The following is a 19,718-nucleotide window of genomic DNA, read 5'->3' on the forward strand; positions in this document are numbered from 1 at the left end:
AACCCTAAAGACACGTATGAAAGGCAAGACACTCATAGACAAAAACTAAATCCTTTTTTTTTTAATTTTTTCTTTTCTTGAAAATAGATTCTTTTCTCATTCAATATATCCTAACTGTAGTTTTCTCTCCCTCTACCCCTTCCAGTTCCCCCCTCCACCTCCTTGGCCCTCTGGATCCACTCCCTTTCTGTCTTTCATTAGAAAAGAACAGGCTTCTAGGAAATAGCAACCGAACATAACAAAGTAAAGTACAGGATACAACTATCATTTAAAATGTGGAACGCTTCACAAATTTACACATCATGCTTACACAGGAGCCATGCTAAGCTCCTCTACGTCCTTTCCACTTTAGGTGCTGCCAGAGGGAATGCAGTCTAAACATTGTTTCGTTTTGTTTAAGATTTATTTATTTATTTCATGTATTTGAATACACTGTAGCTGTCTTCAGACACATCAAAAGAGGGCATCGGATCCCATTACAGATGGTTTGTGAGCCACCATGTGGTTGCTGGGAACTGAACTCAGGACCTCTGGAAGAACAGTCAGCACTCTTAACCTCTGAGCCATCTTTCCAGCCCTAACTTTTTCTTTAGTTCTTTTTTCCAGCATCCATGTTGATGGCTCACAACAAACTGCTAACTCCAGGTCCGGGGAATCTGATGACCTCTCCTGGCCTCTTTAGGTAACTGCACTCATGTGCACATACCGCCACACAGATATACACACACAGAGTTCAAACTAAATCTGGGGACTGGAGAGATGCTTTGGTCGTTAAGAACACTGCCAGCTCTTTCAGAGGACCCAGGTTCTAGTCTCAGCACCCACGTGGCTGCTTACAATTATCTGTAATTCCAGTTCTGAGCGATCTGATGCCACCTTCTGGCCTTCGCCGTGGTACCTATGCATGTATGCAAGCAGAACATTCATTCCCATTTTTGAAAAATCTTTTTAAAAAGACTGCTTGAAGATAAGACTAAAAGAGATCATAATAAGCACAAAAAACATTCAATTATAGGCAGGGCTCAGTGCCTGGGACAGAAAAATCAACAGGCTAAGTATACCATAAATAGATTTAACGGGACTCTGATTCGCCCACAGAGGGCTTGGTTTGAGTTCGCTGCTAATACGGTGTAAGTGGAAGGACAGAGGTGGGGTCACGCACGCTTGGGCGAGGATGCTCAATATTGGACGAGTCCAGAGAGGTTGAGGGGCTGGGATTCGGGCTTTAAGGAAACAGCTCAGTGCCCAGCTGCTCTTTTTAGTTAGGAAAGGACACATTGGTGCGATCTGGAAATACTCAAAGGGAACACAGAGGATTTAAGCTTGTTCGTGGTGGTTTCGGAGAGCTAACTAAGAACGGATGTAGCCAGGAGAAGGTGGACTCAGCTCACAATGGGGCTGCTTTAATGATTGGAGCTGTCCAAATATGGAGCAGGCTGCCTCCTGTGGCCCCCACCACTTCCCAGGAGGCCTGCAGAGGGCTGAGACCTGGCCAGGCCTCTTTTGCAAGTCACCTCCTGGCTTTTCTGTCTGAATAGCTTTTTAAACTAACCTGCTTTTTTTTTCCGGCTAGCTAATGTCCTCCTTTATTCGTGCCTCTGAAGGTCTTTGATCACACTTCATCTTTCTGCATTGCACGCTGCGTCTTTCCGTCTCTTCCTGTCCTCAAGTGATTGAGTATGTAGTTCTGAGCCTTGCTGGAAGACGGTAACCTTTCTTATTAAAGCCTTGCAAACCAGCGGAGTACAGCATTGCACACAAAACAAACTGAGCCCCAATTTTTTTTTTTTTTTTTTTTAAGGCAGGTTCTCACTAAGCTGGCCTGGAATTCACTATGTAGATCAGGTTAGTCTACACCTCATCCTCAGCTGCCTCTGCCTCCTAAGCGTTGGGATTATAGGTGGGCATGACTACGCCGTGCCCGTTTCTCCTTCTTTTTGAAGCGAGATAGACCCTTTTATTTGTTTCTCCCAACTTTATTTCTACATAAAAGTAACCAGGGATTCTGCCTCCGGGAGTCTGGGTTCAAGATCAGTTTTGCCAACCTCTAAGCAAGAGGGCTCAGAGATAAGGACAGGCTGACAGGAGACAAAGACCTAGTTGGCATGATCATATGCCTGGGGCCAATGCTGAGCTAAAAAATTATACTATTAGTTTAAGGGAGCATTCCAACCTTCAGTAAAAAAGAAACTTGCAAAGAACATTCCAGAAGGGCAATGGAAGATGGTAGGGGTACCTATGAGACTAAAGGCGTCATTTCTGGGAGCCCCATAAGGCAGCTTTGTTTTAATCCTAAGCTTCACAGCCAATCTCATAGGCCAGTGGTCCAGGGGCCAAAATAAATCCAGTTTATTCCTGAATGGAAAAAAAAATCAATACACTGGAGTTGAGCCGATGAGTGCTGGGACCTTTGTGCTGGCACAGCCCCTTTGCAAGTCACTGATGGGTTGAGGAGGGTGGGACTCTCATTCATTGAAACCGTACCTACTCAATAAATGCGCAGATGCTGGGGGCTAGGCCTTGTACTGAGTGTGGACAAGACAGACAAGCTCTGTTCGCGTGGATCTCAAATCTGGATGTCGTAAAAGACGCTAGGAGGCGGGCAGTGAGCAGCTAAAGGAAATGTACAGCGCGTTTTCCATAGATAAGTGTTAGGGGAGGAGACCCTTGAATAATGAGATAGCGGGCATACTGGGGAGGGGAGCGGCTTTAGATAATAAAAGCATCTCTCGGGAGGGGACATATAGATGCGGAAGATGGCCCGGGACGGGGGCGGGGACCGGGGCGGGAGAAGAACCAGGAACTCATGTTGTAAGGTGCACCTACAGCCTGTGAAAGAGGGGGCTACACAAAAACAAAGAAAGGAACAAAAAATGAAACCCAGTGAGCATCTCAAACAGAGAGGTCATGACCTTCCTGCTCTCAGCGCCTCTTGCAGTTGGTGTGAAAAACACGAAGGCAGGCAGAACTGGAGTACAAGGAGGAGGAAGACCCACCCGCTCTCCATCACCGCACCCCCACCTCGCAGGCCGTCACCTGATCCTCCAGAAGAGGCTGTGACCTAACCAGTTTCCACCTTGCTTCTAGGCAGTGCATTGCTATACACTAGAATTTTTGTTTGTTTGTTTCGTGTAGGGTTCTGTTGGTCCTATTCCAAGTATCAATCAGAACTGCATGCCAGCCTCCACTCCTTGGAAATAATTAAATGACGTACTTGATTTTTTTTTTTTTCAGTCGGGTAAAGCACCGTGATTTGCATCTGCTGAAGGCATCTATCTTAAGGCTTGAGGCGGAGCCTTGTGGGACGGACTTAAGTGTTGGGGGGGGAGGCGTTGCTAAACACTCAAGTAGACGAAATGCTTTATTTTGCAATCTATTTCCCTTCGTGGAGCCGCTTTTTGTGAAGATATTCGTGAATTCAATGCAAAGGTCCTCCTCCCTGTTAAGTATGGCTTCCCATCTTCCTCTGCCTTTTAAATTTATTTATTTTTTAATGTTTTAGACAAGGTCCAACATCGAAGGCTGGTTCTAAACTCAAGTGTCTGGACGTGACCTTGAACTCTTGATCGAGTCGCTTCCACCTCTGTGTGCTGGGATCACAGGCGGGCACCACACTTGGCTCTGTGTGGCCTCTTTATATTGGCAAAATTACGTTCCATGCTAGGCTCTCTACAGACCTCACCGACACAACAGATGATCTGTGGTTTAAGAATAGATTTGGGATTGAAGGCTCCTTTTCTCCCATTGGGGGAAGTGAAAGTCTATATAGCAGCCTTCATTTTTGAAGCCAAAGCCAAGCTACCTAGCACAGGCGCAGCTGTTACAGCATAACCTGTGACTTCTATGCAGACATGTGTCAAAGGCTGTGTGAGCTTCTAAAACCGAAATAAAACTTCCTCCTTCCTCCCCCAAGAGTGGGATTCCCTGTCGGGGCACAGAACCCGCAGGGGAAGGAAGGGCTGGTGTTGGCGTGCGATGGAGATGGGGCTTTCGGCTGGGGGTGTGGGATGCGGTGTTCCCGAGGCGACAGATGAGCGCTTTTGGCTGTGTGGGAAGGGAACTGCGGAATTCCTCCCCTTGGTTGCTGAGGGGGGCTCTGAAGGAGACATTAGGATGCAGAGCACGGCTCGCGCTGCCCAGGGCGCGGAGGCAAGCCAAGGACACCAGTCCCTGCGCGCCTCGGTCCCCGGCGTTCCGGCGCCTCCCTGCCACCACGCGGTCCCAGGAAGTCCCCCCTCAGCGGCGGGGCCCCCAGCACAGAGCGCCCACCCGTGAGCTCCGCGATCTATTCCTGCACGCGGACGGAATGGGAAAGCCGCGACCGCGGAAGGTCGGGCTCGCCCTCCGCCCGCCCCGGGCCGCAGCGAGCACAGCGCGGACGCGGAGGCGGCCTGCGCGCGCACACCGCGCGCGGCCTCGATCCGGTTACTGGGGACGGCGCGCGGGAGGAGGCGGGGCCTGCCGGCAGCGTGGGCGCGCAGCGCGCGCGCGGGAGGGCGCCGGGGGAGGGGGCGGGGCCGCGCCGCCCGCGCCGCGCTGGGCTCTCTCGGCCAATGAGCGGCGTCCACATGCCGCGGCGGCGGCGAGAGGGGAGGCAGCGGCGGATAAATGCTATTAGAGCAGCCTCCGCGGAGCCGTCCCCGACGCCACCTCCCGTCTCCTCCGCCGCAGTTTCCTCCGCCGCTGTCGGGGGTGCAGAGCTGAGGGGCTCGGGCAGGCGCGCCGCGCAGCTCCTCTCCAGTCGCCCGCCTCGCCGTCCTCCCCACCGAGGGCTCGCCCGGGCGCCCCTCCTCAGCCGCGCCGGGTCTCCTCAGCGCAGCGCCGCGGCCTGCGTTACCTGCGGCCGGCTGGCAACTGAGGCAACGCACACTCGCGGCGGGGCGGGAGGCTCGCAGCCCCTCGGGCGGGCTCGGCGAGGCCCGGCCGCGTGCGGCGGTTTCTAGGGGAGGGGGCTCGGGTGATTCAGCGCCCGGTCAGGCGGAAGCGGCCGCCGCCGCGGAGGAGGAGGAGAAAGAGGAGGGGACAGCTGTCCGCGCCCGGGCGCCCGCGGTGGCACGAGCCCGCGGCCCGAGTGCGAGGCGGAGGCGAGGAGGCCGCGGGGACGCGAGGCGAGGCCGGCCGGGGCCCCCGCAGCCATGGAGAACGCTCACACAAAGACCGTGGAGGAGGTGCTGGGCCACTTCGGCGTCAACGAGAGCACGGGACTGAGCCTGGAGCAGGTCAAGAAGCTCAAGGAGAGATGGGGCTCCAACGGTAGGTGCGGGGCGCCGGGGCTGCAGCGGCGCGGCGCGGGCCCGAGCGCAAGGGAAGATGGCTGACCCGGCTCCACCTCGTGGGGCTCGGCTCGGCTCGGCGCCCGACGGCTGCGAGAGGCCCGGCGGTCCGCGCGCGGGTCCGGGCCATCGCCGACCTCTAGGGGTCTCGAGCTGGTGACCTTCCCGGCGCTCTGCAAGCTGGGGGGGGGGGGAGGGAGGAGGAGAGAAAGAGAGGGAGGAGGCTCCTGCGGCTGGGCTGAGTCCCCCGCGGATTTATGAGGCGTCGATGTGGTTGAGAAACCCTCCGACCGTTTCTCGTACTCCCCAAAGTTGCACATCTGGCAGAAGTGATGACCCAGCTGAAATGACTGCATGGTTCAGGAGGCCGGAGAGGGCTTAAGAGCAGTTCCGAGACCATTGATTACCAGGGCTGCATAATTTTCTCGGGGTATCAAAGTGGAAAGAGGTCGTTCGCCGTTCGTGTGCCTATATCTGCCTTTCAGACAACGGTGGTGGTGAATTCAGCAGTTTTTGTAAAAAGCGCTAATAAAATGTCTTCATTCTTCTTTCTGCTCTCCTCCTGACACGTTGCCTGTCGGATTTCGGCGTTCTAGAATTGCCGGCTGAAGAAGGTAAATAATTCTATTAACGTGTTATTTTAGAGAGATGATGTGTGTGCAGACACCGACTGATTGATGTGGACAATTGACACAATTTTTTTTTCCTTCTTTTTCTAACAGGAAAGACCTTGCTGGAACTTGTGATCGAGCAGTTTGAAGACTTACTAGTTAGAATTTTATTGCTGGCAGCATGTATATCTTTCGTGAGTATTTAAGAAATTATTTTGTCTACCCCTAAAAGTTGAAAGTATTTCTTGATATACCAGAAAATAAATAATGGCCATTGAGTTTCCGTGTTTAAAAACAGTAAGACAAAATAACCCAAGAACTAGAGGAAAAATGTTAGAAGCTGTTTTGATAAGGTAATAGCCACTTTTGCAGTGCAGTGAGAAATGGATCCTGATTGTGCAGGGTCTCCGAAATGCTTGTGCCCTACCAGTTTTTAGTATCAGAAAGTTTCTCCTTGGAAGGCCTTTTCTGTTGGGGTTCTTCCATTGGTTATCATGTTGTAAGATCACACTAAGATGATGTTGGGCACTTTGTAAATGGAGCGGACAAAAGAAATAGTCCAGCTGCTTTGCCTCCCTGGTAGTGGCAAGGTGACAGTTGTTCCTGACAGTGACAAGAATGATGACGGCAGAGATGGCACCAGTGTTGACCAAATTTGGTCACTGACCTTTAGGGTGGCATCTAACCTGGACCCCTGTCTTGGGTGATGCCTAGACCAAGAGAACAAAGTCCAGCACTCTTGGTTTTAAATATTAAAGAGGGAAGGAGGGCAGAGGTGGGGTTTTTGTTTCTTTTTCTTTCTTTCTTTCTTGTTCTGGGTGTGCTTGAGCCAGTGTGGTTGCTAAGAAACTAGTGAAACGCAGACACCTGCCCAAGAAGGACTACTAGAGGTGGCAAGGGTATTTCTAGGTTATTAACATTTTACTACTGCATTTTCCTCCAGGCAGTGGACTTTATGGTTTCTTTAAAATGGTATAGTGGTGTGCAGATGCTCTTAGTCTTCATAACACACACCAATTTTTTGTTGTTAGAACATTGTTTTCTTATGCTATGATAGGAAGTGAAAATCATACAGTGCTGTTTTGGGCTTCACAAAACTGGTGACTGTATGGTTTCAATTAGGAATTCACGTTTAAGTCTGACCCAGGGGTTCTGTCTGTGATCATGGCCTTTATGAAGAAAGCATAGAGGATTGTTTAGAGAACTTACTGAGTTCAGGTAAAGGAAAGATGAATTTTTAACTATTTTTAAAATAAATGTTGGTGGCAAGGTGACCTTTAGGAGCACTTGTGTATGTGCATTTTGTCCTGAGACTCTAGTTTGTCGTGTTGTCTAAGTATTGCCTGGCCATTACTAGTTCAGTATTAAGAATCTTACCTGTGGTTTTCACTGAATAAAATGTAGACTCCCACAGCAAACCGTTCAGCATACTAGTGAGTCGTTTACTCTGTGCTTCTTATATATATTGTATATCGTTGTGGTTAGTGTCAATGGTCATTTCATTCGTAAACAAGATGAGTGGCGCTGATGACAGGGAGCATGGTGCCGGGTGCTAAAGTAGGTTCTGTATCTAGGAGGTCTTCAAGGTTTGTATTTATTCAGGCTGCATCTGGAAGTCTGTAATCATTCACTAAGGCCATCAAGGACTGGGAATTAGAAATTAACCAGCTGATACAGACAAGCTGCAGGCAAAGTGCGTCCTTACTGCTTCCTTTCGTACTACTGAGGCAGTCTTAGGAACATGCCACTTTTCAGTGAACAAGTTACTTGGATTTCACAGAGTTTCAAATTGTAGTGGACAGTTTGACTTTTTATCAAGCAGAATTAATGATTATAGATACATTTTGCATTGGAGTAATTAGGAATTTATTATTTCTAATCATTTTCAAATTTGAAGTGCTTAACATTTTTTTGTGATAAGGAGTTAGTGTTAGTAGTTGAGTTCATTTTCAACAATTACTTGGAATTCTTGTTCAGGAAATGAACTGTTAGGTTTTTGTGATCTGACTTGTTAAATGGCTAAAGAATACGTGTTTAGGAAGTGTTTTTTATGGAATTGACTGCCTTTGGTTTATGTGATCGAGATTGTGGATGGATTAGGATAACTCTTCAGAGGCCGCTTTAAAGCCTGTCCCAGCTCTAACCTTTAGTGCCTGTGGTTAAGTCTATACTAAACCATTAAAAAGAATAAACCTTTAAAAAGAAATAAACTCCAAGGTTGCTTTATTTCAAAAGAAAAGGTTCAGGAAGTGGGGGCATCAATACAGCTGGGATAGAGTAAGACCGTATCTTAAAAGCTACAAAAATGGAAAAAAGAAAAATTGCACTCTAGAAGATGGCCTTTGTTGATGTTCTTCATGGAGAGCTGATGGTGCTATATGGTGCTTGATCTGTTCTTATTACCTTCTAGTTCAGTTACTGCCTATGTGTGTATGTGCAATGTATGGGTATACTTGTTCAGGTATGTGGGTGTACTTGTGTATGAATGTGTGTGCAGAGGCCAGAAGTTGATATCAGGTGCCTTGCTTAATAATTCTCCTCACCTTACATACTAAGGCAGAGTTGCTGGATTAAACCCAGAGCTCACTGATTGAGCTAGTTCAGGTAGCCAGCTTGCCTCTGCCTCCTGAAGGCTTCAGTTACAGCCAGGCCACGCAGTCTAAGCTCAGGGCCTTACACTTAGATTGTAAGCACTGCCTGCCTAGCCCTTCTTCAGTTCCTTCTGTTTTGGTGTTTGTTTTTGATACAGGGTTTCTCGATGTAATCTTGGCCATCCTTGAACTCACTCTGTAGACCAGACTTATGGCCTCTGCTTCCCAAGTGCTGGGATTAAAGGCATGCGCCACCAGCATCATCTTTACTGTGTTGTAGACTGGTCTCAAGCTCCCTGTGTACGTCCAGCCCAGCCTTACCTGATGTTCTTACCTCACTTAGCTTGACTCTTAGAAGCCAGGATGGCAGGCTTGTGCCACCAACTTGAGATTATTTCTTTTCACGGCGTCCAAATGAGGGCCCCGACTTAGTTGTGGTAGTCAGTGTATTCTTACAGGCACAACAGGAGGATCACAGCCAAACGCTCAGGGTCTGCAGTAGCAGTGAACAGGCAGGTCTCATAAACCACCTGTTCTCTTCAGGTTAGAAAGATATTAATGATTTATTTCAAATATCAGATTAGTAAACTGTTAACTACAGTTAATGTTTTGCTCTGGCCAAAAAAAAAAAAAAAAAGAAAAGAAAAAGAAACCACATTAATGGTTACACTTGTGGCCCATGGGGACAGTTTAATTTTTAGTATCCACCAAAGCTGTTTCTTTTAAAAAGGTCAATTCAAATATGGTAGTGCGTGCCTGTAATTGTAATTAGTATTTGGTAGCTAAGTAGTGGGTTAGGAGTTCAAGGCCATCCTTGGGTAGACAATGAGTTTGAGGTTAGCCTGTGGTATACAAGACTGTCTCTGCAAAATGCATCTCCCTTTGCACATGGGTTAATTTGACACCATTCACTAATTCTGTTTCATTTGGGTTTCCATTCTCTTAGGTTAGTAACTTTACGTGTTCTACATATGGTCACCTAACTGGAATGCCTGCCCACTCCTCCCGTCCATAGTTAACACCTGACGTACACACTAGGGATAATGGGAACGTGGAGTCTGTTGCCTTGAATGATCCTTTTGAGAAAGTGAAGCAGAGGGGCTGTGGTAAAGGTGTTGACTCTAGGGAGAGGCGTGCAGGCTTTTAGTGGGTTCTGTGTAACCTCACAAGATAACCTTTGAAGAAAGATCTGCAGGAGAAATGAGTATCATTAGGGCTATGCTGGCATTAGCTGATCCATCTAGACAATAGTGGTACCAATGATAAAATCTGCATGGGTTTCTTGTTGCCCCAGTTCCTATTTTTACAATACTTAGATTGATTCTAAAGTACTTTTTTGTTGTATTGAGACTGGATCTGTCTTTGTAGTTCTGCCTGTCCTGGAGACCAGGACTATATAGACTGTGCTGGCCTTGAACTCAAGAAATCCTCTTAGCACTACTGGGTCATATGTATCTTCAGAACCTTAAATATAGGAACAAATTTGTTTCTAGGGTTTTGAGACACTTATGAAATATGCTATTTAGTTTGCTGGTTTCAATGATCCTCAGGAAGTGTTTGATAGTGCATTTTATGGTGATTGAAATTTTTATAAATTTTCTTAGTACAATTTAAAAAGTGTTTGAAGAGGAAACATTAATGTTTTTCCTCACTTTCCATACTGTAGGGATATACTCCAGGGCTGATTCTCTTGCCCCAGCCTCTGTGTGCTGGGGTCACAGGTGTGTATGGTATGGCCATGCATGGTTTTTTGAAGTGTTTTACAGAAGAAAATGAATTGTAATTTGTGTTAGGTTTTTTGGTTTTGTTGTTTTGACTGAAGGAATTTTATTTTATTTATTTATTTTTTGTCACTCAAGTTACTTAGCAAATCATTTATTGATAATCTTTTGTGGTGATACTGTAAAGTCCTTAACTTCCATTTCTTTGAAATAAATTTTTTTTTTCTTTTTGAGATAGGGTGTTTATGTATAACAGCCCTGGCTGTCCCAGAACTCACTCTGTAGACCAAGCTGACAAACTTACAAAGATCTGCCTGCTTCTGTCTTCTTATAAAATTCTTAATGTAAATTTTATTTACTGATTCAAAGGCACAGTGCAAGTTTCTGAAGATACAAGGAAGATGAAAATGGCATTTTTGATCTTTCTTCCCCTCAGCATATGATGCTGGCACTAAACCTGGGCCCTTTACCCGACATGCAATTATTCTCCCACTAAACTATACTCCAGCTTCTTTGCTGTCTGGGTGGTCTTGAGAGTTCAGCCTTAATTGAGTGTGGCAATACACAATTTTAATCCCAACACTCAGGAGGCAGAGGTAGTAGATGGATCTCTGGGAGCTCCAGGCCAGCCAGCCAGGGATACATAGACTCTTGACTGGGGAAGAAAAGCTCAGCTCACAATCCTGTCATAATGTGACAACCTTCTCTCCCATATACATAGCAGAACATGGCCTTTTTTGTGTTAGAACAAACTTGGTTTACTCATTATTCGTAGTAGAATTAGTAGTACTGCCAGGTTAAGTGTAATACTTGTAATACCAGTCTTGAGAAAGCTAGTGTAGGAAGGCTGATTCAAGTTGAAGGTCAGCCTGTCCTGGAAAGATGGCTTAGTGGTTAAGAGTACTTGCTATACTTGTAGAAGACTTGGATTTGGTTCCAGAACCTTCTTCAGGTGGCTCAAACCATCTGTAGCTCCAGTTCTAGGTGGCCCTTTTGGGTTCAGTGGATACCAGCATACATGATGTGCATATACATATTCTCAGGCACACACACACAACCTTAAAGTTATGAGCACTAGTAGTGCCATAGTGCCATTTCTAGTGAGCTTGGATGGAACCCCAGACCCTCCCGTATTTTAGGAAAATGCTCTACCTCTGAGTTACACACTAATCCAGAGATGGAGCTATAAAGGAATGTCAGTAGAAAGATACCTATCCTGCACTGCTTCAGCTTAAAACCTAGTGCATAGTGACTTGGAATAGGGCTGGCAAGTTAGGGGAAAGGCCCCGTTACTGTAACAACACAGTTCAGAGAGAAGAAGAAACACTGTCTTTGTCTAAAACTACACAGCCCTCTTCCTTTCAGTTCCTGGTGGGTTGTTGGTTACTCCTTTACTCCCAGACTCTCACCTCAGCTTTGTATTTAGCTCTACAAGCTCTTGTTTCATTGTTTCCCCACTTGTCCAGTATTAGACCAGAGCATCCTCTGAGCCCCTAGGGAGGCAGCAGTGAACAAAGGCAGTATAAAGAGAATCCTTGATGTCCAACCTAGTCTCAAAGAATTAAGACCTATTTCCCCTCTTGTGTAAATCTATTTTCTTTAACTGAGGAAAACCCATAATTATAACTAAACTGACCAGACCACAAGAGAACATCTGGGGTTTTCCTCCTCCCATCAGTTGTTTGTCAGGACTGGTTTTCCCATCTTTATAGCCCGATAGGATTTCTTATCAATAGAGCCAAAACCACAGACACCGAAAAACACTGAGCATAGATTTGCTTTATCAGTTAAATGTGATTGATCTTTAATTTGAGATACAGGATTTGAGTTTCTGGGTCATTTATTATTTTACGGTGGACTATCTTTAAGAATTTTTTAGATATGTGAATATATATGTATGTTTGTGTTACTGGCAATTTAAAGCTGAACTGGGGCCCTGGAAGAGCAGCAAGGGGCGCTTAGCCACTGAGTGTCTCTTGAGCCTCAGCTTTGTTTTTGTTTTAATGAAGTATTCAAGAAACTGCTGTGAAATTCTCCCTCATCCCTTGTATTGGAGACTGACCCCAGGACCTGGCATATGTTAAGCAAAGTCTCTAGCCACTAAACTGTCTTGAATGGATGGTCCTTAAACTTTAAATAGGTTTGGATGATATTCTTAGCAAATTTGGTCTCTAGTTTCTCACACAACAATAATTAGTCTATCTGTAGAACCTTCGAGTGTGGGTAACCTGTGCTTTCTATTCAACAGGACTCATGGAAGGCAAATTTAGTGCACCAGTCAAATTGGGATTCTTGCATTTGATAAATAGTCATGAGAACAGTCACATCTCTTGACTTACTAAGGTTTTCGTTACTCTAGTAATTCTGACACTGCTCGCCTTTCCTTCGCTCCAGCTGTTGAGGGATGGTGCCCTAAGTTGTCGCCAGGATTGGCTGCCAAGAAGGAAATTCATACCCACTTTAACAAGGTGTGAAGCTTATCTTAGAGTCACTAATGCCTCACTGACCTTTTGGAAAAGGCCCTAGTCACTCATGAAGTTGAGCAATTTTTCTTCTTTAAGTGCTAATTAAATTTCTTATTCTGATATGTTCTCCTTGGCAAATGTTTGGAAGGCTGTATCAGCAGCTGTGATCCTGCATCTATCAAAATTTATAACTTCCTAGAGAAGTTTTCATTTTGGCGGAGATCCTGGCCTTAATACTGGGCATGCCCTGTTGAAAGCTTGCAGTAGTGTTTATCACATTCATTCTGGTCTCCTCCTGCCCTACTTGTCAATGGTAGTGGACATGTGTCAGAGCCTGTATACTTTTTCTTTGATGTGATTCTTTGCTAGCTCAGCATTGTTCCTCTTGAGAGTTTCATACTGCCTGAATCACCTGTTGGTAATTTGCTATTTGTGGGTTGTTTTGTTTTTTAAAAAACCTCATTGAGAATAAATGCTATGTGGGCTCATTACTTTAACTTTATTTTACTTATAACACAGGGGTGTACACACGCGCGCGCGCGCGCACACACACACACACATTGTGTGTGTTTGTTTGTTTGTTTGTTTGGAGACAGGGTCTCTTTATTATGTCCTGGAACTTAGATCTACTGGCCACTGCCTCCTGAGATCTAGGATTGAATGTTTGGGGGAGGGAGGGTGTGCACAGGTCACATGTCACATGATTATGGAATCAGTTTTCTCCTCTCCCTTTTCTGTGGGTTCCAGTGATCAAATTCAGATTGTCAAGCTTGTAGAGTATCTTTACCTGATGAGCCATCTTGCTAGCTCCTATATAATCTTTTAAAGAAAAGGTCTTCATTGTGAAATGTGTTCATCTTAAGCAATACAGCCTCCCATCCCATCCCACCCCCACATGCAGAGCAAAGCCTACCTTCCAGATTCAGTCATTCAGGTTGGCAGTTTCTGATAAAATTGCCACTGACATTTGTTGGCGCCTGGCCCTAGAAAATGGAAAGCTTGTGTGCATATATGACATGGACATTGTCGTATGGAGATCAGAGGACAGATCCTTCCATTGTGAGTTTGAGAATTGAACTCAGATCATCAGACTTGCCTAGCAAGTGCTTTTACCCACTCACCGTCTCACTTGCCTTTCTGGGTAACTTTTAACTCAGATCTGCAAGGCTCGCCTGTGTCATGACCCTTTTGGGGCGGTTGAATGATCCTTTCACAGAGGTCATCTAAGGCCATCAGAAAACATAGGTATTTATATTACAGTTCATAACAAGCAAAATTACAGTTATGAAGTAGCAATGAAAATAATCATATGGTTGGGGGTCACCACAGCATAAGGAACTATTTTAAAGGGTCGCAGCATTAGGAAGGCCGAGAACCACTGCCTTGGATGTTCTTTGTTGCCTCACCGTGTTCTCTTTATCATCTTTATAGTATCTTGGTTATTCTGGTTGGTTGGGTGAGAATAAGGATGTTACCTCAAGCTGGCAATCATCCTGTACCTTTTTGGAGTAGTTTTCCTTTTACCATGTGATTGAATTTCGATCACTCTAGGCAGCAGGCCTTTTACATAATATGCCGTCTCCCCAGCTCAGTTTATTTTACTTATTTGGAGGGGGAATTCCTGTAATTTCTGAAGTGCTGTATTGCAGTACTAGGTGCTGTGTGGTAAATTGCTTTAAAAATACATCCCCAGTCTCAGAAGGTCTGATGTGACCTTCACCACCACTGAGAACTTAGGGATTAACTTCTGAGAAGTTGAATTTGAGTGAATAGTCAATTTTTTTTCTCTAAATGATTGTTTGGTTGGTTTTTTTTTTTTGGTTCTTTGAGCCAGGTTTTTCAGTTTGTAGACCAGACTAACCTTGAACTAACAGGGATCCTCTGGCCTCTGCCTCCCAAGTGCTGACATTAAAGGCATGTAACATCACATCTGATTTTGTTTTTTGTTTGTTTGGTTTTTTTTGTCTTTTTAGAATTTTTTTTTCTTTTTCTTTTTTTTCGGAGCTGGGGACTGAACCCAGGGCCTTGCGTTTGCTAGGCAAGCGCTCTACCACTGAGCTAAATCCCCAACCCTTTTTTGTCTTTTTAAACTGTAAATTCAGGCCATATATGTCTATGAATTGATGTAAATTTTTAAGAAGTTTTTTATTAATTGATGTGTATGGGTGTTTTGCCAATGTGTATATTTGATTACCAAATGTGTACAGGGCCCTGGAGGGCAGAAGAGAGCATTAAAACACACACACAATTAACTAAATCAGTGTGGGTATAGGTGTTTACCTTTATTGTAATAAAATCAGGATTTTTAAGTTTATTTGAAATATTTACCTATGAAGTGAATGAGATTCCTTCTTCCCATCAAAATAAAACAAAACAAAACAAAACAAAAACTATTTGTGCTCTGACGTTCCATTTAAAAGAAAAAATCCTTTTAATAAGAGTTGTTAAGAAGTTAATCTTAACTCAGGTAAGAAAAGGATATAAACCAATTGTTTCCATTACTACATTTTGCCTTATTTTTAAGAACAAGGGTTTTTATTTTCTATAATAACTTCCACAATGTGATCTTTTATTATGAAAGTAACTAAGCCTAAAAGCACATAGTAGGTCTAACATGTGCCATTTTCCTTTTAGGTTTTGGCTTGGTTCGAAGAAGGTGAAGAAACGATTACAGCCTTTGTAGAACCTTTTGTAATTCTGCTTATATTGGTAGCCAATGCAATTGTGGGTGTATGGCAGGTAAGCGAAAAGTTTCTGCAGCAGTGTTAAGTGTTACATTGTAGTAATCTGGTCATTTTTCTAAACATTAGCTGTTTTGTTTTTTTGTTTTTGTTTTTGTTTTAACATTTTATGTATGTGAATACACTAGCTGTCTTCAGACACACCAGAAGAGGGCATCAGATCCCATTACAGATGGTTGTGAGCCACTATATGGTTGCTAGGATTTGAACTCAGGACCTCTGGAAGAGCAGTCAGTGCTCTTAACACTGAGCATCTCTCCAGCCCATTGTTTTTATTTTTTAAAGACAAGGACTATTCACAGAGCCCTGGCTGTCCTGAAACTGTATATACCAAGGTGGCCTGGAATGCACAAAAAGAATCCAGATGTGGTGAAACAGCCCTTTACTCCCACCCAGTCCTTACTTGGGAAGCAGAGACTGGTGATCTCTGTGAGTTTGAGGCCAGCCTGGTCTACAGAACAAGTTCCAGGACAGCCAGAGGTATACGGAGAAACCCTGTCTGAAAAAAAGGCTGTGTGTGTGTGTGTGTGTGTGTGTGTAGGGGGAATGGAGAGTGAATGTGGATGAGAGGCTGGGCGTGGTGGATCTTGCAGTGTAGCACTGAGTAGTTGGAGGCAGGATCTTTTGAGAGTAGTCTGAGCAACAATAGGAAGACGCCATTTTCAAATAAGAACGTTGATAACGAGAAGCTACAGAAAACCAAAGGATGTGAGGACTGTACTCTGCCTTTATACTTGATGATGATTTTTGAAAATGTCTCTTATTTTCCTTGGCTGGCAGAATAGGAAGAGGCTGTAAGAATTCTTAGAACCTAAATTGTTTGCAATTTCTCTCTATTACATAGGCTTTGCCTGCACACAGGCTGAAAGCTTATTTACTATAGAACAGAAATTGCGTCCTTCAGAATTGCTCCACAGGGATCTACCTCAAACAGACCAACATGCTTTGTTTAGAGTTTGACAAGACGGTCGTTTTCAAGTTGGCTTTCTTTTCCCCTTCAGTGTTACTTTAGAAATGAAGTAGAATGCTTAACATTCTTTGTTTGGTTTTTTTTTTTTTTTTTTTTTTTTTTCCGGAGCTGGGGACCGAACCCCGGGCCTTGCAAACCTCCCCTTGGCCAAATCCCCAACCCCTTTTTTTTTTTTTTAAATATTTATGTATTTTTGGTAACAGCATTTTAGCCCAGGTTAGCTGCAAGCTCAAGAAAGACTATTCTGTGTCAGCCTTCCAAGTATTTGGGATCACAGGGGATCGCTGGACCATTCGGATTGCCATCAAGCGTACTTTACAGTCCTGGGGTGGGTTTAACTCCAACTCTCAGGAGGTGCAGGCAGAAAGCAGTTTGCTGGCCTCTGTTTTAATACCCCACCCTCACCCCCATGTTAAAATTTTGAGGCAGGATGGTGGCCAGGCATACCTGTGACATCAGACTCCGTTTTTTAGGGGTTTTGTTTTTGTTATTGTTTTTGTTCAATACAGGGTTTCTCTGTGTGGTCTTGACTGTCCTGAAATTCACTTTGTAGACCAAACTGCCTTGAGCTCTAATGTATTGTGTTTTGTTTTTGAGGCAATAGTAGCTCATAATATAGCCCAGGATGGCCTCCAACCCACAATTCTCCTGCCTCAAACTCCAGACTGCAAGGATTCCAGGTATGCATGACCACATATTTATTTTATTTTTGAGACAGGGTCTCACTAGATAATTCTGTCAGGCCTAGAACGTACAGAGGACCTCTGTCTACTGTACTGAGTTAAATTAAAGGTATGTATCACCTTGTTTGGCCTGGCTTTTTACTGTATACATAAGTTTGTAAATGTTTGTATTAAAAATGCCAATTGTTGCAGCTGAGAGATGGCTCAGCAGTTGAGAGCACTGACTGCTCTTCCAGAGGTCCTGAGTTCAAATCCCAGCAACCACATGGTGGCTCACAACCATCCATAATGGGATCTGATGCCCTCTTGGGTATCTGTAAAGACAGAGCACTCATATGTAAAAGTTTTGTTTTGTTTTGTTTTGTTTTTTAACCAAAATGCCAGTTGTTTAGTACAGGTGTCATTAATAATGCTTTTTAATATTAAAGATTGTAATTGTAATTTCTAATCTAGAAATATTTAAGCCAGGCAGTCTGGTTTACCGTACTTGGTTTTCCTTTATACAGGAGAGAAACGCTGAAAATGCAATAGAAGCTCTTAAGGAGTATGAACCTGAAATGGGCAAGGTGTATCGACAGGACAGAAAGAGTGTGCAGCGGATTAAAGCGAAAGATATAGTTCCTGGGGATATAGTGGAAATTGCTGGTGAGCTGAGTTCCTTTTTATTTATTCCTACAGTTTATTTTTAAGGTTCTTTTCTCAAGGTTCAGAATTATATTTAGCTTTTTGTGTTTAGAGGTTTTTGTTTTGCTTTTTAATTTTATGCATGTGAGTGATTTGCTAGCTCAGGACTGTCTGCACTGCACATGTGCCTGGTACCTGTGGAGGGCATTGGATTCCTTGGAACTGGAGTGAGCTGACATGGGGTTGCTGACTGAACCTTCTCGAGCCCTGTTTTCTTTAGTAATTCTATTCAAAATTAACAAGTGGGTCTCTAACCTCGTACCTTCTCTCCCCCCCACCCCTTAATTGTATTTGTTCATGTGCTTAGTCTGCGTGTTTGTCTGTGTAACTTTAGTTATGTGAGCTGCCATGTAGGTGCTAGGAATTGAAGCCTGGTTCTGGAAGAGCAGCCACTGCCCTTAACCCCTGAGTCATCTCTCCAGCCCCTCCACTTTCTTTTTATAGTTGTCGGGTGTTTTGCTGCTGTTATAGTTTGTTTCCGTTGTTTTTAGAGACAGTGTTTTCCTGTAGACCAGGCTGGCCTTGAACTCAGAGATCCACCTGCCTCTGCCTCCTGAGTGTTGGGATTAAAGGCATTGTTAATATTTTTAAAAATGGTGAGGTAAATAAATACTCAAAAAACAAAGTTGGATATTCAAAAAAAAATAAAAAGAATGAATTTTAAAATTTGAATATAGTCAGTTGTCATTCCCTACATTTAAGGCTATGTTCCTTTGACCTATTTCTGAATCCTTCATGGGCAGTGCTAACTCCCTGCTAGATAGCCACTTCTGCACATGCATTATGGGAAGTATGGACAGTGTTTTGGCCTTGTGCTCATGTGCTTGCTTCTTGGATTTTGATCATTCTAAGAGGTGCAAAACAGAGATCGCTAGTTTTTTCGTAGTTTTTTGTTTTTTGTTTTTTTTTAAGCGTCTTGCACTTCTTCCTTTTTCGTCCACTTGGTAATGCTGACCAAAGCATGGGATCACAAGTGTGGGTTAAATGCAGCTGATAAATGTCTTTATGATAAAATTTGCTCTGCAGGACAGATCTAAATGTATTTAGGGATAGGCACTTAAGTGAGTGGATATTTTGACAGTCATACAAATGTGTGGTTAATAGCCACCAGCCGCTCTAAATATGTCCTGTTCACCTTCTCTAGTTGAGGAAAATTAATCCCTGTTATGTCTAATGTACACACATGATGACCACATGTGTGGCATGTACATGAGTCACATTTCAGTTTGCTGGTGGCTCACATCACTGTTTGTAGCATCTCAGTAATACATGGTTGATATGCCATACAACCTTCTTTTTATTTTTTTTTTTTTTTTTTTTTTTTTTTTTTTTTTTTTTTTTTTCGGAGCTGGGGACCGAACCCAGGGCCTTGCGCTTGCTAGGCAAGTGCTCTACCACTGAGTTAAATCCCCAACCCCGCCATACAACCTTCTTTTCCACAGTGTTCACAGAGTTCTGTAGCCATCGTTAACTCCAGACTTTCATCCATTCAGAGAAATCTCTCTTTTCTAACAACTGTTGTTGTCTTCCTTTCACTATTCCCTAACAGCTTGTTTGGATTGTTATGTATTTACTTACTCTGAGATGTCGTGCACAATGTATGGTGCTTTGATATCCAGACACATTATTTTGTGTGACCATTACAGATGGCTTATGTAAGCCTTTGACCTATCTAGAACACACAGTCATGTAAAGTTGACTTGACAGAGAGTAAGATTACAATGCCCATCACTCATTATTTCTGCATCATTTTTTTTTTTTCTTTTTTTCGGAGCTGGGGACCGAACCCAGGGCCTTGCGCTTGCTAGGCAAGTGCTCTACCGCTGAGCTAAATCCCCAACCCCTTCTGCATCATTTTTAATGCCAGAATATTTCTGATGAATGGAAACATAGTAGACAAGCTGTATTTAATCGTACAGTAAGGGAACGTAAGTGGTTCTAAATTTTCTCTATTAATCTGTTAATCTTATAAATGTGAA

General features: G+C 44.2%; 1 protein-coding gene and 1 non-coding gene across 2 annotated transcripts in view; one reads left to right on the forward strand and one right to left on the reverse strand.

Annotated features, from left to right (window-relative positions):
* Positions 1-269: 269 nt before the first annotated feature.
* Positions 270-375, reverse strand: LOC116885991. The gene has a single exon (XR_004386066.1). It is a non-coding gene; the product is annotated as a U6 spliceosomal RNA (small nuclear RNA).
* Positions 376-4,989: 4,614 nt separating this feature from the next.
* Positions 4,990-19,718, forward strand: part of Atp2a2 (ATPase sarcoplasmic/endoplasmic reticulum Ca2+ transporting 2) — a 47,763-nt gene continuing 33,034 nt past the window's right edge. The window contains 5 exon segments of the mRNA XM_032887019.1: positions 4,990-5,253; positions 5,870-5,887; positions 5,996-6,078; positions 15,296-15,400; positions 17,562-17,700. Coding sequence (XP_032742910.1) covers positions 5,136-5,253; positions 5,870-5,887; positions 5,996-6,078; positions 15,296-15,400; positions 17,562-17,700 — 463 coding nt within the window. The 5' untranslated portion in view covers positions 4,990-5,135.

The sequence above is a fragment of the Rattus rattus genome, chromosome 16 (genome assembly GCF_011064425.1).
Source record: "Rattus rattus isolate New Zealand chromosome 16, Rrattus_CSIRO_v1, whole genome shotgun sequence".
In the NCBI taxonomy this organism is placed as follows: domain Eukaryota; kingdom Metazoa; phylum Chordata; class Mammalia; order Rodentia; family Muridae; genus Rattus; species Rattus rattus.